Source organism: Pleurodeles waltl, chromosome 4_2, assembly GCF_031143425.1.
Source record: "Pleurodeles waltl isolate 20211129_DDA chromosome 4_2, aPleWal1.hap1.20221129, whole genome shotgun sequence".
Lineage (NCBI taxonomy): Eukaryota > Metazoa > Chordata > Amphibia > Caudata > Salamandridae > Pleurodeles > Pleurodeles waltl.
Genome location: NC_090443.1, coordinates 893,187,158 through 893,210,959, shown reverse-complemented (window position 1 = coordinate 893,210,959; position 23,802 = coordinate 893,187,158). Strand labels below are relative to the sequence as shown.

General features: G+C 46.3%; 1 protein-coding gene across 1 annotated transcript in view; it reads right to left on the bottom strand.

The window, feature by feature from the left end:
• The window catches only part of LOC138293454 (calreticulin-like), a 114,454-nt gene that overhangs the window by 51,871 nt on the left and 38,781 nt on the right, over positions 1 to 23,802 (bottom strand). The window contains exon 3 of the mRNA XM_069232683.1: positions 12,503 to 12,706. Within this exon, the coding sequence (XP_069088784.1) occupies positions 12,503 to 12,706 (204 nt within the window). The remainder of the gene's footprint in view (positions 1 to 12,502; positions 12,707 to 23,802) is intronic.

Below are 23,802 nucleotides of genomic sequence, written 5' to 3'. Positions count from 1 at the left end.
AGGTCATATGCCTCCTCTCAGGTTTTCAGAGCTAAAACCCTGTCAAAGATGGCACGCAATGTCTTTGTCAGACCAATACAATATATGTATGTGGCGTCTTGGCTCTGAACATGATCCGGGACTCCTGTTCACCAATGTAGATGAAGGACATTAGGGTTGAGAAGCCAAGTTATATTTGCCCAAGAGCTCCAGTGTTTTGCTGAAGCATATTCCTTCCCTTTCAGGTAAGTCCCCTAAAAGTAAACAGTCTTAATAAAGATCACCCTACAAGATAAAAAACACAAAAAGCACCATCAGAAGGAGAAACTCCTTCTTCCTAGAGGAAGAGTCTTTTTCTTGAAGCCATTCGTAGTTTCAAGCTGTGCTCCTCCTTATCATTGGAACTGACTAGGACACTATACAAAAGATAAAGCCAGAATTTCTGACTTCAATGGTGACCTTGCACCAGTCGAAGCTTTTGGCATGTCATGCTAGAAATCCTCAGAATGGTCTCTTTACACTCTTGGCCACTCCCCAAGGGTGTGATCACTCCTAGAGGGTTGGTGATTCCTGTGGTTATGACTCTGACAATAGCCAACCCCACACCTAAACAAGCTTCAGCCTTGGAGTTGCCTCTGAGGAAGCAAGTGCCCTTTAAGTTGCTAACTACCATACTCTTGATGCTGTCCATGACACTGATGCCCTCAGAACTGATTTCAGTGTTGTCTCCAAAACCCTCAAGGTCAGCAGATATTATTTGAATGCCAAAAGAAAAAGTTTGGGCCTGTTTTCACAGCAAACCTTTGGCATACCCTCTCCTTTGGGCAAGAGATTTGCCCATGTGGAAAAGCTTTTCAGGTCTGACTCCAATGCTCTTGGTGGCTGAAAAGTGTTATGGCCATTAAGATTATAATGACTTGGAGTACGCAAGCCTCCTTTCATCTTACAACACAGATTGTGGCCTTTATCTGGACTTACAAATTAAAAGTGGTCTGGGTACATCCCCTGAAAGGGATATCCTTTGCCTATCAAGACCTCCTTCACAGAAGATCTTTTTGTTCACTCTGGTGGTACAGAAAGTAGTGGAAGCACTAAAATTAAACTTTCCCGGGCGTGGCCTGATGCCGACCAAGATGGCTGCAGCTTACTGCAGCTCCGCGACCCCATACCGTCATCCCCTATGATCCACTCAAATATCCATTAAAAATGCAAAGAAAATTACACCCCATGAACCGGCTGATTAGACCGTAGTGTGGGGATCACTCTCACGGATTCATGGAGGACTGAAGGCAGAGATGCGCCGATGAGACCTGCTCGGCCGCGGTGCTCGCGGGTTAGCTTGCGGTACATGAGGGTTGGAGGGCGAGATACCGGTCTCTGTGGTAGTGACGGACAGCACGTTGCCTGAAGAGTGACGGCCCGGAGGATGGGCCAGGTGCTGTGGGCACGAAGACACCCAGGAGTCGCGAGGAGCAGCAAGATCGTGGCCTGGTGTACCTGGGGGGCATTGACGATGGACTAAGGCGTGCAGGTTCGACAGGTGACCTGTATGCTGGACTGAGGCAGCGCACGGAAGACCTTGTGTGCCCTCCCTGAGGCTCCTCCAGGTGGAGGAAAGAGCGATTCAACTGAGAGCACAGAGGGAGAGGACGAGGAGCCCTAGGGTGCTTCTGGCGGAGAGGTGAGCAAGACGCCCTAGGGGCTCAGATAAGGAGCTGTTGCGGGAAAAAGGCTGGCTGAGACCTGGTGAACTGGCGGAGTGGTCGCCTGGGGCGGTGGGGCGCCATGCCAGGGGGGGCGCTGAGGCTTCGGAAGTTGCTGGAGCCCTCCCTTCTCACCTTCAGCGATTACAGACCCTAGGGTCAGGAATTGAGAGTGGAGAATTGAGGAGACCTAAGCCTGGGGCCCATAGTTGCTGTACCTCTCTGCAGGAAGTTCTAGGTGGCCTGAAGGAGGGGGCGGAATGTAGGCCGCAGTTTAGTGACGAAACGATCAACTGGAAGATGTATTGGAACAACATCCAGCCCCCAGAAGGACAAAATGGAAGGGTAGGAAATGACGCAGAATCCATGGAGTTGGGAGCCAGCGTGCCGCTAAAAGCCGAGAAGCCCAGCTAGGCGGATGGTGTCATAAAGAGGTGTAGCCGGGGGTAAACAGTGACCCTTGGGACGTAGGACTGCAGACAAACCTAACGGTGCGGGTGGCATCTCATGTGTCATTACAATGGTAGGCAACAAGACAATGGGCACACCGGCACCACAACAGCAACAAGAAATAGACAAATATGCCAAGCAAAATATCCCTGGGAATGATGTGGGAGCAGCAGCCGCGACCCCTGAGCTGGAGGGTGCTGCCAAAACGGCGACTATCCTGCAGGCCATTGGAGACTTAAAGGTCACTATGGAAGGCAAAATTGGGGAACTGAAGGTAGATTTGGCTCTCATTAGACAGGATCTCCGAAACACCATGCACACTGTTACAGAGATGGAGGGGTGCCTTTCGGGGACAGAGGATACAGTTAAATCGCAGGGGAATGACTGGCGCACGTGCAGAGGTTGGTAAACCAACTAGAGGCGAAGGCAGAAGATGCAGAAGGCAGATTCAGGAAAAACAACCTACGAGTGGTGGGAATCCTGAAGGTGCAGAAAGTGCCACACCCACTAAATTCATATGGGATTGGCTAATGAGTTGGGTCCCTAAGGACAAAGTCTTGACATGTTTCATAGTAGAGCATGTACATAGGGCACTGACAGCTAGACCTCCAGTAGGTGCCTCACCAATGCTGTTCATAATACGACTACTTCACTATGCTGATAGAGACGCAGTCCTCAGGGCAGCGAGACGAGTGGAGCCCCTGACTTGCCAGTCCAGTACAGTCATGATTTTTCCAGACTACACTCTAAAAGTACAGCAGCAGCGCTGTTTATACATAGAGGCCAATGCTGAGCTAAGAGCGATGAGGCTTAAATACATGCTTCTGATACACTGGAAGCAGTCTGGCACTGGATCGAGGAACGACCACACAAAATGCTACACTCTCAGACCACTACCCAAGATGAGGGTCGTATGGTACCGAGGCAGGAATGGTGAACAGCACTAAAACAACGGACAGGGAGGAAAGGCCCCACCCTCATTCACTGGGCCATGGGATGGCCAGAGAAAAGAAAGAAATGGCTACATCTCCGGCAAGTCCAGGGTCCTCGACCAACGAACTGAATCCGACGCAGAGGTTGCTGCCGACTCCACAGCAGAAAGACTGATCATGACCAGAGACTAATTGTGTGTGCTTGGGGATGCAAGGAGGGAAGTGGGGGACAAACTGCAGATGGCTATCTTTCCTTTTGGGGGGGGTTAGTTTCGTTGGGGAGGGAAACACTGGTGCAAGTAGTGCTACAGGTCACAGTTTAGCCCAGTTGGCTAGGTCCCTTGACATAACACAACAGGTACTTTTAGTATGGGAAGTATGGGGAGGGAGTTGGAACAGGGGGGAGGGGAGCAGAAGAGGGGAGTTTTGGTTTTGGTTTTACAAGTTCATGAATAGAAGGCAACACAACAGTACAGTATACATCACAGGGTTGCATGCATGGAGCTAAGAACTGTCTCCCGATGATAGACTGATAGACACCAATGTGATCGGGAGCACTGACATAAGTCCCCTCACGGCGGACACACTCAAAATATTTTTTGGGGAATGTGAACGGAACCCTAGATAAAGTCAAAAGAGGATCGGTCCTCCGCTCCGCCTTGAAAACCGAGGCAGACATTGTATTTCTCCAAGAAACACATTTAATAGGCAATCATAGTCCTTTTTTGGTCCGCAGGGGATGATTACAGGGCTATTATGCAGGATTTCACAGGAGTTCCAGGGGCACAGCAATACTGATTATAAAACATACTCCACTGCTAGTCACACACACCTGGACAGATGGCATGGTTCGGTATGTGGGGGTTACCGGGACTCTTCAGGGCCAGCTCATTTCAATTATAAGCGTTTATGCCCTACCTCCGCTCACCATGGGATTCCTGGCTCAGTTGGGAGGGCTGCTTAAGGACATGCTGGAGGCCCTATGGGTGCTGGGAGGAGACTTAAATGGGGTATGTGACCTCCCTATGGACAGATCCCTTGATGGGGCCAGGGGGAGTGGGTTCACCCAGTTGGCAACCTTTATTCGTAATTTGAATCTTGCAGATGTATGGAGGGTACAACATCCATCCAAGAAAGGTTATACCTTCTACTCAGGCGCTCACTGCATCTTTTCTAGGCTGGATTACTTTCTCATGCCTGCCAAGGAGTGTCATAGGGTGGCCAAGGTGAGACACTTAGTGAGAAGATTGTCAGATCATTCCCCAATAGAGATGTGCCTGGCTTGGGAAGGGGGGGAGATGGGTTGGATGTAGGATGGATAGGCAGTACCTCCAGAGGGAGGAATTCAGGGACCTGTGTAGGCAAAGAACTGACCGCTATTTTACTGACAATCGGGGTTCTGTGGTCTCGCGGGGACAAATTATTAGTTATGTGAAAGGCCACAGAGAGAAGAGTAGACAAAATATCCGGGACCTAAAGGGGTGCATTTTGGACTTGGAGGGTGGTCTGACCTCCCCGCCTATGGACCACCTCCTGCAGGATCTAACACATAAGCAGACACTGTTGAGGCAGGAACTTACACAGGAGGCAAGAGAGGCGTGGAAGGCCCCACGTAGTCAGCTCCACCAATGGGGGGATAAAGCTAGTAAAACCATGCACTGGCTGTGCACACCCAGGGAGGGACTGGCTGTCATACCATACTTACAGATGAGGGATGGCTCGAAGGTGACGGGACATGGGTCGATGGCTCAGGCTTTTGACAATTATTATCGGGACTTCTATCGGGCGAACCGGGGGGCCAAGTTCAGACCGCCCTCAGTTTGTGCAGGATTTGCCAGTCCCAAGACTCTCAGCAGATGACTGGGCCTCCTTAGAGGATGACATTTCACTGGAGGAACTAGAGGCAGTCCTGGCTCAGCTAAATTCAGGGAAAGCACCTAGACCGAATGGCTTCATGCCTGAGTACTTGCGTCTGGTGTGGCAGTAGGTCGGCCTACAAGAGGCCTTGGGAAAGGGCAAATTACCCCCAGATCTTCGGACTGCAGACATCGTGGTACTATCCAAACCGGGTACTGCTGGTCGTTACTGTGAGAATTTTTGCCCCATTTCGCTTCTAAATACAGAGGTTAAGGTGTGAGCGAGGGTGCTGGCCAATAGATTGGGAAAGATCATTACCCATTTGGTACACTCAAATCAGTCTTGGTTAATGCCGACATGAGCTACAAGGCACAATCTGAGATGAGTGCATAATGGTATTACTCTCAGTGAAGCGGAAGAAGAACACAGGGCCCTGCTTTCTGTTGATTTCCAGAAAGCTTTCAATTCAGTTGACTGGGCATATGTTTGCCTTCCTTAGCGAATTGGTTGGGGACCCTTGTTTTGCAGCTATGTAAGGTTTCTGTACACCGGCCTCAGGGCTAGAGTGCGCATTGGGGGACAGGTTTCAGAGTGGTTTTCGGTGGAGAGGGGTATGCGCCACAGATGTCCCCTGTCTCCCTTGAAATTTGCAGTAGTAATACAGCCATTGGCAGCCTGGTTCAGAGTGTGCCCTTTATATATGGGCTTCCAGTGGGAAGAGGCGTTATGCGACAGAATATTGTTATATGCAGATGGTGTGCTCCTGTATTTGGGGAACCCGGAGACATCCAGACCGAGGTTGCTGGAAATCATGGGAATCTTTGGTGAGCACTCGGGGCTCCATATTAACCAAGGGAAGTCTGTCATATTCCCCATAGCCCAATGCCCAACGGGCATGCAGTGGGCGAATGGCCTCGCAATCCAAACAGATGGGTTCAAATACCTGGGAATGCAGCTAGAGAGGTTGTCCAAGGATGTTCTGTTCTGGAAGGCTGTTCGGTTGTCCCTACTGGGTAGTCGGCCATATTTAAGATGGTGGCACTGCCACGCCTTTTGTATCGGCTACAGAACCACTGTTTCCCATTGTCATGTCTTTTTTTCAGACAGTGAACACCCAGCTGTGCAAGCTGCTGTGGGGGAGAGGAGTCCTGCCTGTATCACTAGAAAAAAGTTATTAATTGGGGATTGATGAGGGCATTGCTACACTAGACATTAGATTGTATTACTGAGCAGCACATCTTTTTATAATTGATGATTGGTGGTTTGAGGTATTTACAGACACAGCCTACGCTCTTGAAGGAATGGTCATAGGGTGTAGGGTCTCCCACATTTGTTATACGGGCCACAGGGAGGGAGCTACCTCCGGCGACGCAGGTGGTGGTAGAGGTATGGGAAGAAGCAAAAAAGGCAACAGGCTGGGGGGAATGAACAAATTGACTTTAGAAACACCATTATGTCAGGGCAACTACCTACCAAAGGTCACGGCCATGCAGGGTTTTGCAGCCTGGGATCTGGTGGGGATTTCGACTCTAGGGGATATATTGGAGAATGGAATACTGAAATCCTTCCAAGACTTACAGAGGGACTTTGCGCTACATCGCACGCAATTCTTTAAATACCTACAGCTACAGCTACAGCTTCAGCATGCCCTGATGCCCAGTCTTCGGGCGCTTTTCCTCTCAAGAGGCCAAACTTCTGCTGACACATATGACAGACAACAAATTATCGCAGACATACAAAATGCTTCTATGGAATGTGCCGGACCCCAAGGAGATGGTGCGTAGAGCATGGGAGAAGGACTTGGGGGACCTCGATGATGAGGACTAGAGGGAGGACTTGGAGGCACCTAAGGAAGCAGGTATAGCGTCCTAGTTTAGGCACATTCAGTTTAAACTGCTACATTGCACTTATTATACCAGAGCAAGGCTTCACCACATGGGACTTCTGACCACCAGTGCTTGCCTTCGCTGTGGGGAGACACTGGGAAATTTAATTCATACATTCTGGAACCACCTTGCTCTCTCTGGTTTCTGAGGAAGGATTCTGAGACAGTTGGAGGGGGTCTTGGGCTGGAAAATCGCAATAAATCCCAAATTGATTCTTCTGCATGTCACTGATGGGCTGGGAGGCACAACAAATCAAAAACTTCTCCTGTGTTTAGGGTTGGTGCTGGCCAAAAGAGACATCGCCCAGGCCTGTAATGCGACATCCCCCCCCCCCCATTGAGGGGTAGGGTCAAGGGATGGACTTCTGCATTGGACTGGAGAAGCCCATATACGCAGCAAGGGGATGTCCCCAAAAGTCCTATAAAATGTTACTGGCACGCCGAGTAATGAAGCTGATGCTTAATGTTGCAATGTTTATTAATGTTCACTTTAACTGTAGAGAGCCTAAGGGCCATGATGTAACTGAATGGGAAAAGCTAATAAAAAGCTAATTAAAAAAACAATTACACTTTCCTAATCCTGAGCCCATACCACTTTGGTTGTGTGTCTTCCAGAAGGTGCATGAGGATCGAGCACATATGATCTTAATTGCCCTGGCCTGGGCAAGAACAATTTGGTACGCTGGTCTGTTGGAACACACTGCTTAGCCTCTTTAACTCTCACATGGGTAGACCTGCTCTGGCATCAGAATGCCCAGATCCTTCAACCAATTGCCAAGGGCTGCAGCGGTGGAGACTGCACAGTGCCAACAAGAGCCCTCCTACTTATTGCTTGAAGTTGTGGACATTATGTTGGCTGTCAAGTGCCATTTATTCAAGTGTGTAGAAAAGGTTTGTTTAATGATGCAAGATTGAATGTCTGAACCTATTTCATTCCTGTTTTCCTGATGTTCTATGCATCACACTGTCTACTGCCCAGCAGGGCCTAACAGTGGCTACCGTGAAAGGTTATTTGGCTTCACTATTCACTTTAATGTGACTCCATAACCACCCTTCTCTGTTTAAGCCACCACTCACTACTGACATGTTTTCTGATAGCTTATTTACTTTGTTTCCTTCCACTCTGTTTATTGTTCCTTAATTGGACTTGAACCTTGGGTTAAAGATGTAAAGTTGCTGGATTTATTTTCTGACTCTGAAAACTTAATTCCTGGTGGTGATGACATCTGACCATAGGGTTAGGGAACTGTAGGTCCTCTCGGTTCAACCACAGACTTCTATATGGGCAACTGGTTCTTTGTACTTGCCCATACTTTTTAACAAAAGTAGTGTCTGTCTTTCAAGTGGGCCTGTCTATCACTCTTCAAGATTTCTTCCCTCCTCCAGCAACCACCAACAAAGAGGTGAGGCTGCACAGGCTGAATCCCAGGCATGCAATGTCTTACTACATCAACTAGATGCAACATAACAGAGATAATGACCAGCTCTTTGTGGTGACCAAGAACAACATTTTTATCTGGGTTATGCTTTGTACTATTAAAGACTACTAAGCCTTGGGGAATCATGATGCTGCAGCTGGCATTTGTGACCACACAACCAGGATCATGGATGTTCCCATCGCTCTCACTAGAGATGTTCAGTAGTTGACATCTGCTGGGCAGCCACATGGTCCATAGGGATACTATTCAACCTATTCACAAAGGTAAATATACACCTGAACATTTACGCATGTGCATATTTACTACTACGCGTAGGTGTAAGTATATGCTTTAGTGATAGTCACCATTTACAAGAGTAGATTTACACTTGTGTGTAGACTTGCAAGTTGCAACCCCTCAAATTAGAGGATCAGAGCCTACTACAAGTGGATTTATGACTGAAAAGTTACTACTAGTCACTTTGCTTATGTAGGTGATAATCTCTGCCATCACGGTGGAGGTCTCCCTCTGGGATAATATAGGAAAAATTATCAACATTTATTATTCTTTAAAAAAATATAACAAAACATTTTAAGTGTTGATATAATTTGTAAATTAACTTGAACTATTTATTACTAGCCAATCAACTAAAATGTGTAATAAATAATGACTTTAAAGATTTTAATAAGAAACAATTATATTTGAACAAATATACAAAAGGAAATTCCCACCCTCACTAACATTTATATGCTTATTTCATATCTAGATTTGTTAAATGTAACTAATTTAAAGTATTTCTAATTTTTAAAGTTGAATGTTATTTGTTTTAATTGTTTTTTATTTATTTTTAAATACGATAATTATTTAATACTCACATATAAATATTAGCATATCAATATACATGCACATATATTAAAGGTTGAAATAATCTAAGTATGTTAACATAATTCCTATAGTGCGCGATTTTCTTTCTCTGATCTGTTGATATCTACAGGAGTGTGTTGCAGTTACTATGAATGGCAGTGTGTGGTGCTTGACTTACTTCAAGGCTGGACTGGAGTACATTTCCATCTGTTTTGAGAATGCACAGCTACATATGTGGAGATTTTCACCACTGTGGTGGAGCTCTCTGTCTAGAAAATATAGGAGAGACAGATATCTCCAGCCATTGGTTTGTGAATTGTTTTTAGTAGTACACGAGGAGCACTACTGTAATACTACTTTATGCACTACATAATACAGTTTGCAAATAGGCCCCTATACCTTCCTGCAGATTCCTCACAACCTTCATTCCTCCCTTATGAATTAGTGCTATGATGAATGAGATCCTAAGTTATGCAAACATATCATGTGCTGTATTGTTGCTGTTGTTGATGCTTTGTTGGTTCCACTCGAGGCTGGATGGGGTGCAGGGAAACTGTCAGGAACTGTATCCAGGGAACCAGTTGGACCATTAAATATTTCAATATCATCACATTCTGGCCAGGCAGAGTCGTGACACAGGGCAAATGGTGCTACTTAGCTGTGCTTCAGAGCTACTGATGGGAAAAAAAGTTTCCAGATCCACTCTAGTGCCTGGAGGATATTATTAAGGTGGGGAATCAAATGGAAGATATAGAATCCACCAGAAATAGTGTTCCCAAAAGGTATGTAACTTTTTCTACACAGCATGACAGCCAACACACACATATACGCACACAGAGATTTAATGTGATTTGCCAGTTACAGTGCATGGTTATCTAGGTTATTTAAAGCTTTTAAAATATCACTTAAAAAGAATCTTTAGTAACTCACACTCCTTCTCCTACTTGTCTCAAGGGATGATAACATCCCATACACAACTCACATTGCAGTAAATAAAGAGTGTATATAAAACTATTTGCTAGTCACTATCTAGCCATGTGTTATGCCACTTTCTCTTTCAGTCATAAATCAAATGCTGTACTTCATTGTTCACTTGCTTTTGAAGAGACCAGACAAACGAAAGGTGAACTATAAATGCCAGCAAGGGAAGAAGCATCTCAAATGTGCACTCGCCATCTGTTGCTCGACTAAAAGGGAGCAAAAGGTTTTTAGGAGCACAAGCTCCCAAAAAGATGGCCACATGGTCGGGTGGATTATGAGATATACTAGTTTATCATAAGCTGCTCAGACATAAATATGTCTGTCCTGTTACACTGCAAATTCAACCATGTTTCCCCCACCACCCACATTGTTGAAACAACATAATGAGACAATAAAGGTCTATACAATTAACCACCACCATTATAGCAAAAGGTCCTTCAACAACAAAGTCCAAATTTAGAGGAGTAGAGCATCAAAGTCTATTGAAAAATGTTTAGCCTAATCCATAAAGGGAAGGCTTTGGTAAAGAAATGGTTTAACAGGAGAAATAATATGCTAAACCTCTGCACCTCTGTTTACAATAATCCCTCCTTCCACTTGCCTTCATGCAATCCAGCACTTCTCTACCACCCATGCTGAAGTATCTTCATCACAATCTGTAACCTTAGCACTCCTTTTGATCCAATTTAATACTAACCTTTTCATTTACGAGTCGCACAAGGTGAATGATAAAAACAAACTTTAAAACTCAAAACGTATCTCCTCTTCATGCTGAACAGCCCTGTATGGCACTCCCAGAAACTACCATTTCAGATTAGTGTTATTTCATGTCCTTAATGGTAAGTTAATTTAATGCTTATCAGTGTATCATCAAAGAAGGTTTCTGAAGATTGTAACATGTGCAATGAGTGTTTGTGCACATTTGTAGTGTGTTATTTTGTTGTGGTGCTGATGTGTTTTGTTGCTTTAAGTTCTCGTCAACCAGACAGTGAAAAGACATATTCTGAGCTTGCAGTGAGATTTGAGCCCGTCCATTGCTTACCACTGGTTGCCTTTATTGTCACATTCATGTCTGTGTTGCTCTCTGAAGACATGTGCTTCTCCACCACACCCTCTGTGTTGTGATCCTGCTTATCTGCTTCTTCCCTGAGTGCTACTTCCATCTCCCACTCACCCACACACCTTTGCTGACCCCAACTGTGGGCTTTTTATTTATTTATTTATTTTGTGTGAACAACCGGACAATAAATTCCTACCAGCCTATTCTTCTTCAAAGAGCCTTCGTACTACTTCTATTTATTTTTTTAACTTACTAATTCACCTTTGATTGGTAAATAAAACAATGGTGCCCACGTCATTTTATATATGCGCATTTGCAAAATAGAGCAAATAATGCAAAATGTGCCATACAAAATAATGCAAATGTGTCATCTGGCTTTTATTTTTAGCTTTCAGCGACACTGTACAGCATCCTGCCAATGCTGTACAGTATGTCTAACTAGCACTGGCAAAGTCAATAGATCTCGAAAGCGAGACCCATTGGTTTTGCCAAAGCTTGTTTGTGTTGCTGTGCTTTGGTGCTGTACTACTGAAATATTGTTGCGCTGTATTGTGTGGTTGTTATGATGGATCCTGTACTGATTGTTTTGTGCTGTGCCCTGTTATGTTTTCATGATGTTGGTGCTTTTCTTTGCTTTGTGTTTTTGTTCTGTTTGTTTTATCTACTTTACAAATGTAAGTAAATACGGCTACAACTCCAGCCAAAAGCAGCACATCTTGAAAGTCATGACAAGTAACCATTTACCAATGTTCAAGCTGGTACAAAAGCCAGAGCTTAATTTGTAAAAAAAAAAAAAGTGCCGGGCCCTCGTTTGGAAACCACTGCAGCTTGCTCCACCCATTGCACCTGCCAGCACTGCCAATGACAGTTCCAACACAACTACTATCATAATCCTACAAGTGTGACTATTTCACACATATAAAGCTATGAAAATGGTTTGATGGCAATTATTAGTCATTTTTAACGTATACTGAATTAATAAACAACTGTTGTTGTGGTCATCTCTAAATTAGACAGACAGCACCACCATATGGCAAACTGTCATAAATGTAGGTGCTGACAATTAACTGCCGGTGCTGAGAACCGGAAACCACAGGCTCAAATTAAGTACTAACAAAAGCGATGCACTACAGCTCTCCAACTACCTAAGACACCAGACAGCCCAAAACTGTAGCAGAGATTGTGTCTTAAATCTGCACTTTTATTTCTACTAAGTGAATGTTTAGTTTAATTCATAAACTAGCTCTATCATAGACCTCAGGAGAGTTTTTTTCTCTGAAACCTGTAAATAATCCATCCAGAAAACAAGGAAAGTTCAGCTTGGCAGTAACATTCCTTGCAACACACAGCAGCAGCGTGTCGACAAAACTCACCAAACATGATGAAATAGGTGGAGTCGCCATGCATTTCCTCCTGTTTCAGGTCAGCGGGGAACAGCTTGATGTATCCGCCACCACAATCGATGTTCTGTTCATGTTTTACTGTGAACTGAATGACTAATATTTGGCCCTCGTTAGTGAAAGGCTCAAATCTTGATGATATTGCATAAAATTTTGCATCTTCGCTAGTCTGCAAACCTGGAAGAAAGAACAAATGCTAGTGTCAGACTTCCATTCACAGGTAATTAGACATCCTCATCTTATGTACAGACTCCACCCCCTTTTAAGAGAACATTATAATAAATTAGAAAGTCAAATAAGGTGCTGCAGCAAAAACAAAACACTGTAGAAAAGAATCAGAAGTGCACTTCACAATAAAAACATCAGAGAAATGTTACAAAGAGCAGCTGCTTTCACCATCACAATGTATTTGGCGTGTGGGTAAACGAGTCACCCTAAATCTGTAGGTGTTGCCCTTGTTGCTTAGACACTCTTATGACTTTTGCATTTTTCCCCAAATCCCCATAAAAAGAACATCCGTTGAAGATGTTGTTTTTTGTACTGCTCTTATACTGCGGTTTCTACCAAGACTATTGTCTTTGTCAATGGGGATTCGCTGTTTAAGGTAAATGTGTTACAACAATCATTGTTGTAAATCATTTATACTGAAAATGTTTCAATTCTGAAATTGTGAGACTGTGAATTGAACATTGAGGCCTGTGGAAGAGAAAATGGTCTTCACAGTTCCTCAATCACTCTTGTTATATTCACTCTAGAGAGCCCACGCACAAGAAGGTAGCAGCCGTAGAGTCCTTGAACATGTGTTCAATAAGTCTGGACATGGTGGTCATCTCAACACTGCAAAAGGGGGTCCCACGAAGCCGGAGATCAACTCAGGAAGCTGAGCATTGCAGGACAGAGTGCTGGGGACCCAGGCTTGGCTGTGCCTGAAGAATTTAGTGGAAAAGTTCACAGAAGCCCTAGCAGCTGCAGTTCACACGGTGCACAGGATTAGTGTCTGGAGAGGGAAGGAAAGGACTTACCTCCTCCAAATTTGGACAGTTGAACCACTGGACAGTCTGGGTAACTTGGGTCCACCACCTGGGTTCCAGGGGCCACGCTCGTCAGGTGAGAGGGGTCCCAGAGTACCGGTGACGCTGAAGTTTGGTGCCTGCTGAAGCAGGGGGAAGATTCTGTCGACCCCTGGGAGATTTCTTCGTGGCTTCCAGTGCAGGATGAAGGCAGGCAGCCCTCAAAGCATGCACCACCAGGAAACAGTCGAGAAAGCCGGCAGGATTAGGTGATACAATGTCGCTGGTAGTCTTCTTGCTACTTTGTTGCAGTTTTGCAGGCGTCCTGGAGCAGTCAGCGGTCAGTCCTTGGCCGAAGTTGAAGAGAGAGGTGCAGAGGAACTCTGGTGAATTCTTGCAAGTCGTTATCTGAGGAAAGCCCACTGGAGAGACCCTAAATAGCACTCCGAGGAGGATTGGCCACCTAGTCAGGTAAGCACCTATCAGGAGGGGTATCTGACGTCACCTGCTGGCACTGGCCACTCAGAGGCCTCCAGAGTGCCCTCACACCTCTGGATCCAAGATAGCAGAGGTCTGGGACACACTGGAGGAGCTCTGGGAACCATCCCTGGGTTGGTGATGGACAGGGGAGTGGTCACTCCCCTTTCCTTTGTCCAGTTTCGCGCCAAAGCAGGGACTGGGGGTTCCCTGAACCGGTGTAGACTGGCATATGCAAGGTGGCACCATCTGTGCCCTTCAAAGCATTTCCAGAGGCTGGGAGAGGCTACCCCTCCCCAGCCTTTAATATCTATTTCCAAAGGGAGAGGGTGTAACACCCTCTCTCAGAGGGAACTCTTTGTTCTGCCTTCCTGGGACTGAGCTGCCAGGACCCCAGGAGGGCAGAACCCTGTCTGTGGGGTGGCAGCGGTAGCTGCAGAGAAAACCCCAGAGAGCTGGTTTGGTAGTACCTAGGGTCCATAGTGGAGCCCCGGGGATGCATGGGATTGGCACCCCAATATTAGATTTGGCATGGGGGGACAATTCCATGATCTTAGACATGTTACATGGCCATATTCAGAGTTACCATTGTGAAGCTACATATAGGTATTGACCTATGTGTAGTGCACGCGTGTAATGGCATCTCCGCACTCACAAAGTCCAGGGAAATGGCCCTGAACTATGTGGGGGCACCTTTGCTAGTGCAAGGATGCCCTCACACTTAGTAACTTTGCACCTAACCTTCAGCAAGTGAAGGTTAGACATATTGGTGACTTATAAGTTACTTAAGTGCAGTGAAAAGACTGTGAAATAACGTGTGTGTTATTTCACTCAGGCTGCAGTGGCAGTTCTGTGTAAAAGTTTGTCTGAGCTCCCTATAGGTGGCAAAAGAAATGCTGCAGCCTATAGGGATCTCCTGGAACCCCCATACCCTGGGTACCTAGGAACCATATACTACGGAATTATAAGGGTGAATTATAAGGTCAATTGAAAAGTGGTCACTAGCCTATAGTGACAAATTTAAAGGCAGAGAGAGCATAAGCACTGACGTTCTGGTTAGCAGAGCCTCAGTGACACAGTCACTACACAGGTACACACATTCAGGCCACAAACTATGAGCACTGGGGTCCTGGCTAGCAGGATCCCAGTGAGACAGGCAAAAACAAATTTACATACATGTAAAAATGGGGGTAACATTCCAGGCCTACCACTAGGAAGCAGCTCCTTGTAGACATTGGAGTGTGTGCTGCAATACGCCATATCAGTGTGGCATTCCTTTAACATCAGCACGTGGGCACAGGCCCATTGAATAGCAATTCTCTGCTTTGTCAGCAACCGCACCATGACCACTAGCCATCTGTCTGACTTCGGGACATCTCTGTTGTGTCCCAGGAAGGCCAATAATGGATCTCTAGCCAAAGTAATCCTCATAATGGCCTCCATTGCCAGAAAAACGTCTTGCCACATTTCCCGAACTCCCGGGCAATACCAAGCAAGGGGCGCAAAGCCGGCATCGTCCACCCTACATCGCATACATCGTAACCCATCTCTAGAGAGTCTGACCAGAGTGTAGTATGCCTGCTTTATATACTTGAAGTGAATGAGTCTGTGCCTGCTGTTAAGGGAGACTGTCAGTGTGACCAAGCAACAATGTAGCCACTGGATGTCTGTTATGGTAAGTTGTAGGTCCCTCTGCCAGTCTAATCTAGTTTTTGTTAGGCGTGACTTATGAGCCTCCTGCATATAAGCACAGAGCCTGGCCACAATGAAGTAGGGATTTGTGATTGTAATAAGGAAGTCAAAGCAACCAGTTCAAGAGGTTCCTGGTATTCTCCTCCAAGAAGCCCGCGCAAGGCCAGCCTTGCTCTATAATACTGGAATTGTGTCAATGCAGTGGGTACCATGGCTTGAGTTCTGACTTGGTATCAACTGCGCATCACTCTCCATCAAAGTAATCTCCCATTGTGTGTATATTCAGGGAGCTAAAAGCCTGTGCCGCCCCTCTCTCCTGCCTCAGCAGAAACCACAAGCACCATGCTAAGAGAACATGGGGAGAATACAAAAGTGCATCCGCCTGTCAATCCACCAGGTACCGCCAAACACTGACTGACTGAAAAGTACCAGTGTCAGAGCAAGAGGGGCCACAATAGACTGCTCCAGGCATAAATGAGGCAGGGCCTACAGGCCATGCACCCAGTAATTGGCATAACTACTTTGTGCCATATAATATTAGGCTTCAAGATATGGTGCATTCAAACCTCCCATGTCATATGCCAAGGTGTGAGTTTCCCAGCTCACCCGCGGCTTCTTCCCGGCCCAGCCCAGTCATATCATTAATGTGTGCAAAGTGTCCCATAGCGTCCGCAAGAGTAGGAGTGGAATGTTCATAATGAGGAACAGAAAGTGCGGAAGCACTACCATCTTCTTAATAGCTACATGTCCAACTAGTGAGGAAGGCAGCCTTATCCAGCAGTCCACAGACTCCAATATTTTTTGCATCAATTTCCCGTAGTTTTCAAGTAGCACAGTGTCTGGATCGATATGTACCTGGATCCCCAAATAGCAAATAGCATCAGTGGTCCACAGCAACAGATATTCCATGTGCCTAGGAGTCATTGCAGGTGTGAGCAGGAAAATAAGGGACTTATCTCAGTTTATATGGAGCCCTGAATGTCCCCCAAACGACGACACCTCCTGCATTAACGGCAACAGATTGCAGTCCGGATCTCCAATATAGAACAATGTATCATCAGTATATGCCAAGACTATTAACCTGTAGCCAGGATACAGGAGCCCAAGTTGCAAGTGAAACTCCCACAACGCAGACGCCAGCAGCTCCGCCACCAATGCATATAGCGGGGGGGAAAGCAGGCATCCCTGTCAGGTTCACCTGCCAATGGTTATCGGCTCTGAGATTGTCCCATTGATGCATACCCGTGCTGTAGGTTGTGCATAAAGCACACTGACCAGCTGTTGGAATACCTCCCAGACTCCGATTCTATGCAGTACCACTCTCATGAAACCCCAAGCCACAGAGTCGAACGCCTTTTCTGCGTCCATAAAAACCACAACGGCGCGTGTGTCTGAGTTCAAATTCCGTACCACCCAAAGAAAGTTCTAAGATTATATGTTAATAAGTGACCTGGAACAAATCCCGCCTGATCCTGTCCCACCTTTCAGGATTGGTGCCAGATAATTGGTGAGTATTTTTGTGTATATTTTCATGTTCACATTCAGAAGGGACAGTGGCCTGCAAGAGAAAAGTGCATTTGCAGGTTTCCCTGGCTTCAGGAACGTGACAAGCAAAGCTTCTCTCATGGTGGGGGGCACCAGACCGTCAGTAGCCATCTATGTAAACAATGTAACTAGGTGGGGTGTCAAGATATCTTGGCAGGCCTTGTAAAAGGCCACCGTGAGTCCGAACCGGGAACTCTTCCAGATGGCATATCCTTCAGTGCAGCACAGACCTTTCCAGCCCCAACAGAGCCATCAGTCACTCCCTCTGCTCATTAGTAAGCCATTTCATGACTATATAAGCCAAATAGTCTGTAGTTGCGCTGTCATCTGTGGTGGTCCGTGCCTCGTAAAGCATGGTATAGTTCTTACAAAAGCGATCAGTTATGACCTCAGTAGAATGTAGCATGTGTCCTCATTCTGCACTTCTAGTATGGCATCACTGTCCCAGCTGGATCGCAGTATGGCCATCAAAGTGGCATCTGGGCGCTCGCCTTCGCCGAATACCTGAGCCACCGCATATTTCCCTTTGTGATTCACCTTGCCTTGGGCCAACATGTGGTATTCATCAATCTTAGATTTGATGGTAGCTAGGAGACACCTTTATCTCCAGTCTCTGTTTCCTTTGCAGGGCAGCCAATTCGTGCTCTAGAGTAGCTAAGTAGTTGCAAATGGAACAGAGAACCCCTGAATGTTTTGATAGCGTAACTCCTCTAATAAAGACTTCAAAGGTTTCCCATATTGTTGCAAACTTATCTACTGAGCCCACATTCATGCAAAATAACTCTTCTATCGCTTGGAGTTGATATTCCCTGAAGGTTGCATCCAATAACGAAAATGGGGGGAAGCACCAAGAAAAGGGAGCACGCCATGGGGACCGCAACTCCAGCTCCAACAGCACTGGGGAGTGGTCGGAGTATGTGTGCAGGAGTGGTTCACATCTGTCCACCCACGGAAGCAGCTTGTGAGACAGCAGCCAGAAACCTATGAACGTTTGTATGTCGTGTGCTGAGGAATAATGTGTGTATCCTGGAATGTCGGGGGAAAGGTATCGCCAATCATCCATTAAACTGCCCTGTGCTGCAATGTCCACAATAGACATTGCTGCAGTGGATGGGTGTCATCTTGGGCCCTTAGACCAGTCCATGTCAGGGCATAATACACAAGTAAAGTCTCTGCCCCACAACAGCGGCAAGCCAGACCACAGAGACAAACAAGTATATAAAGAATGGTAAAACTGTGGATCACTGTAATTGGGGACTCATATGCTGATCAATAGAATCAACAAGTTATCCTTGCTGCAGTGCCCCACCACATACATTCCCCTCAGGTCAAAGTTCACACTCTGCAATTTCATGTCTGAGCCTCCAGGTGTTCATATAACCCCCTCACCACCCCCCCGGCATGTGTGCGGAACCCCGTGGTGCTGTGGTGCCCTTCCAATCTTTGAGATGTAAACATGCTGCTATCAGGGGTTAAGTGAGTTTCCTGCAGAATAGTGACACTGATTGTGTGCCGTTTAAGATATGCTACCACTTTCTGCAATCATTTTGGCCTCTTAGGTTCCAGCTGCGGAAGCGGAGCCATGGAGTGCCTGATGGTCGCACCTCAGATCCACCTCTTTTGTCATCGGTCACCTCGCCATCTCTGCCATCTCCCTAGCTCTATGTAACCACTCGACCACTGGCAAACAATTGACAGTTGCAATAATGACTCCTGCATGTAATCCATCTCATTCCCCTAGCACACTCTGCCATATCCCAACTGACACAATGTCCCCACTCCCTCCTGTGACTCTCCGAGACCCCAACATTGGCCCCAACAAGTTATAACACGTGGTGTACACGCGGGGGGATGAAATACAGTATCTGTACTGCACAAACTTCGATCAAGGACATGCCCCCATTCTAAGATACACATAGAGTGCAAGCAGTTTTCATGTAACAAGTTATCAAACAATGGACCCCACAGGTCAAGTCGGGACACTACCCAAGAGTAATACAACAGTTCTTTTCTTGGCATATGTTGCAATGTAAACATGAAAAACCAATACAACTATGCATGCAATGAGCTATGGAGGTATAGCACAACAATGAACAAGAACAAGGGAGTACAGTTACAGAAGAAACAAGTGCTCTAGCCAAATATCCCCAAGGAGAATGCTGGGTACCTTAGTTAGGGAGAAGGGCAACTGGTCACTCCACTGTAGTCAGTCCTTCCCATTCATCTTCGTGGCCCAACCTTGGAGAGTGGCTTCGCCTGACCTTGCACTCCCTGCATTTCAGAAACTGTTGAAGTGTTTTCGGGTCAGAGAAAATGATGGCCTTACTTTTGACCATGATTTGGAGCCGGGCCGGGTGTAACATATTGTTTTGCCGGTTCAGCTCTCTAAGTTTCTGTTTGGCTGGAAGAAATTGTTTCCTGGTGTCCTGGACCTGCTGTGTAAAATCTGAGTAAAGGGACACAACTGCGCCCCATATCGTAGTTCCTTTAGCTCCAGCACCTTACAAAGTGCTGCATCTCAGTAGTTCAGTAATCTGGCAATTTTGGGCCTAGGAGGAACCCCATGGATTGGGCGTGGCACAAAGGAGCAGTATGCCCTCTCCACGACAAGTATACTTGATAAGGTTTCACAGCCCAGTAGGTCTTGAAGCAACTGCTCTATGAAAAGCTCAATGTTTCGAATATGGGTGCTATTCTCACAGTTCTCAAATTATTCCACCTGGAACGTGCCTCTTAATCTTCATCTTTGGCTAGGAGGGTGGAGAGTAGCTTTTCAATCATTTTCTAATCAGTAGCTGTGGAAAATTGCTTATTTTCGACCTCCGTTCCGCCATGTTCAGACACTTGGCGTGCTTGTCCAAGCGTTCCGTAATACGATCCATGCGGAACGTCAGAGCATCTATCTTGACCCCCGTCCCAGCTGCTAGGTAGAATGGTCTTGGGCCTCGGATCAACCAACTGGGTCCGACAGGGACTGCCACTGTGCCACGGCTCCCACACTGACTCCCCAATTAATCACCAGGGAGCCAGGCATACAGCATCTCCACTTGGGGGATCCCAGTGCCAGATTAAGCCCGAGGGGGCCCAGGTGAACAATTGTGAGTAGGAGTACACGGAGGTGAGCAGCAAGATTGTGCAGGATAGTAAGCCAGTTAGCTGACAAATATTACAGTGCAGCTATCTTTGAGCACGGCAAGCTCTGCCCTAACAACACTAAAAAATACATAAACACAACATCCTGGAAATAGCAAGCACTCAAGGGAATGCACGATTTAGGAAGACATGCAAAATATAAATAGAAACTAAATGGCTGACATGAATTACATTAATATTTGTAACATTAATTGTTAAGAAATATATCAGTGTTATTTGCCAGAAAAGTTAAGGACTTGAATATACAACCCAACAGCAACCTTCAAGGTCCGTTTTTAATTACTACCGGATTTGAGACCCAGAGAGACCCAATCCACATAAAACTGTGCTACTGTCCCCCTAACAGCCATAACTATTTTAATTTTGATTAGTTATTCAAAGTGTAAGTAGATCTTGCTGTTTTGTCTCAAGGCAGAAAGTAAATGAACAATTGTGACCTAGTGACCAATGCTGAACATTGGCACAGTAATGAAGATAGGCTCTCTCACTTTAGTAAGCCATCATATGAATTGAAAAACAAATTCTAACATTATCTCAGCTCATTTTTTTCTATTGACATCTGGATCTTCAATTGATAATTAACAACGAGAGTAACTGTATTAATAATTTTGCTGCATGATGTACATCAACAAGCTTCTGATCTAACCAAAATAAAGGCAATATAATTTTTAAAAGTATAACAAGAACTTTAACAATGTCACCCCATTTATGTCATTCTTTCAGGGAATCCACGTTGCATCACTTTAACAATGTATTTATTACATTTACCCCGGAATTCATTTTACTCTAATCAGCAGCAATGTGAATATTTCCAGTTTTAAAATGTGGATGCATTAGTCCTTCGACAAAATATTTTAGTGCATGATTAATAAAGAGAGTTTGTCTACTGTGACATAAAGTAAGAATGTGCACTGCAAAGCAGTGATTTTTTTCAAACTCTTTTTATTGAGGTTTTTTTCTTATTTGTTACTTTACCGTGGATTACAGTGTCATTGCAGGAACACAGTTACAATGAACGTATCTTGAGTGGCATAGACAATTTATAAAGACACGTATTAGACGTTTATGCCCTCATTTGGACTTTGGCGGTCAATTTCACTGACTGCCAAAGCCCAACTCGCCAGACGACCGGCAGTGCTGGCGGTCAGCAGACTGCCATAATACGAGTGTTGGCTGCTTTCTGCCATTATTGAGGCGGAAAGCAGCCAGCAGTTATGTTGGTGGTGTGGTCGGTGCTGCAGAGGTGGTTCCCTCGCAGGCACCACCACACCAGCAGGACTCCGCTCGCCGTATTACAAGCCGTAATATGGCTTGTCGGAGTCCTGCTGGCGTGGTGGTGGCAGCGAGGGAAGACCGCAAGGACCCCTTCCCTCCCAGATGTCCCCCTCGACTGAGAAGGTAAGTGGGCATTCCAATGGGGGAGGGGTCTGTGTGTCTGGGTGTGTGTTTGCAGAGGGGGGTGCTGAATGCGTGCATGTCTGTGAGTGAATGTGAATGTGTGTGTGTGTCTTTGTGCGCATGTATGTGGGTGTCTCTGGATGAATGCACGTGTATGGGGGTGTCTGTGTGGATGAATTTGAGTGAGTGGGGGTGTATGAGTGCATGTATTTGTGTGCTGCATGTGTTTGTGTGTGTGTGTGTATGTCAATGCATGCGAGCATGAAGAGGTGGGGGTTTGAGTGTGTGGGGGATGTGTAGGTGTGTGTTTGTGTGTGCTGGCGACAGGAATAAAGATTCCTATCGCCGGGTGTGGAACCGTTAGGGTTTTTGTGGCGGGGTGACTACCACGGAAAGCCTGGCAGTGTGCAACCTCATAATCCGGACGGCAGGCTGAGGTCTGCCGTTGGGTTGGAGGTTCTCCCCGCCGACCGCTGCAGTGCGGCCGCACCGGCAAGCCAGGCGGGGTTGTGGAGGCTTGGCGTCTGCCAAGATTCACAACTCTTAATGTGACGGTCCTTACTGACAGCTCCGCAGCAGAAGGACCACCACGGCAAGGCTGGTGGTCTCATGACCACCAGCCTCGTAATGAGGGCCTTAGTGTAGGAGGCTTAAACACCAACTATTCCCTGCGCTAGTATTCAAATAATGTGCGGGAAAACACAATTGAGCATTAACACCATGGATGACATCAGTTCCAATAGAAGGAAGTGTTCACTCAATGTTATGTAGCGATGACTTGAAATGAGTAGAGGCCTCACAAGCTGGGTAGTGGAGGATGCATACCTCTATGAGACCCAGAAGGTGGGGGGCAGGAGAAGAAAGAGGGACTGTGGGCGAAGGGGTCCAGCTTAAAGAAAGCACAAGTGTGAACTGAGAGGAATTTTCATAGGAGTAGGGGGTGTAGCACGTATGGTGGCATCTAGAGCCTTTGCTTGTGGTGCTGTGCTTGCTTCTAAGAGGGTGTCATTGAAGAACTGTGCTGTGTTGCACTGTAGATAAACAGGAAGAGCCGGGGGGTCAAGGAGGGCTAGGGCCTGCGTTGTGGGCCCTGTAAGCCGCAGGGGGCCTCTTTGCAAATCCATTCTGGAAACTGGGTGAGCATAATGTCCCAGGTAGCCGCTATAGGTCTTTTGTGCAGCCAACTGGCTTCTGTGTAGTGAAGAACTACACTTTCAGCTTCTCCCAATCGATGGAGTGCCCTCTGCCATTGGGAGTCAGCTAAAGGTTAGCTGCCCTTTCAACGCATTGTGAGGGTTCGCTTGTCCAGCAGCATGACCAGGTTCGCAAATCTTTCTTTCTTGCAATATGTGATTAGTAATGTACTTGTAGATCCCCAGGGCATTCACCTCCCATGTGTTCAGAGTGGTTAGTTCAGTAATTGTGGCCAGGATGTCGTGTATAGTGTGCCAATAATGTGTGAGGGAGGAGCAGGAAAACAGCATATGTTGGAGATCGGCTACAAAGGATTGACATCTGGAGCATATGAGGTGTACTTTGGGGAAGATACGATTCAGTCTGGTTGGTGTGAGATAGGCCCTGTGGAGAACCATATTGTATGCTTTTGCACCATAAGATAGTATGTTGGGAATCCAGGGCCTTATTCTACTCAGATTCACGGAGGGGGCATGCAAGATCTTATTCCCACGTCTGGCGAAGAGGCGCTAATGAAACTCCCACGTGTTCTCTGGTGGCTTTAAAGAACCATGTAATCAAGGGACACCCAGCACTCATAGTGTGTAGTTTGTGTAGAATGGAGTGGGGGGCGGTTCCTCGTCCACTGCATGCCATTGCAGTCGACATGTAGCTAGTAACTGTTTGTGTAGGAGGAACTGACCCAGGGAGATTTTGTAATCTTGATGGAGCTGGTCAAATGTGAGCAGTTGGTGGTCCTCAAAAAAGGAGCTCACTGTGACCATAGATTTGTCGTGCCAGATTGTGAGATTGTCTGCCGTGAAT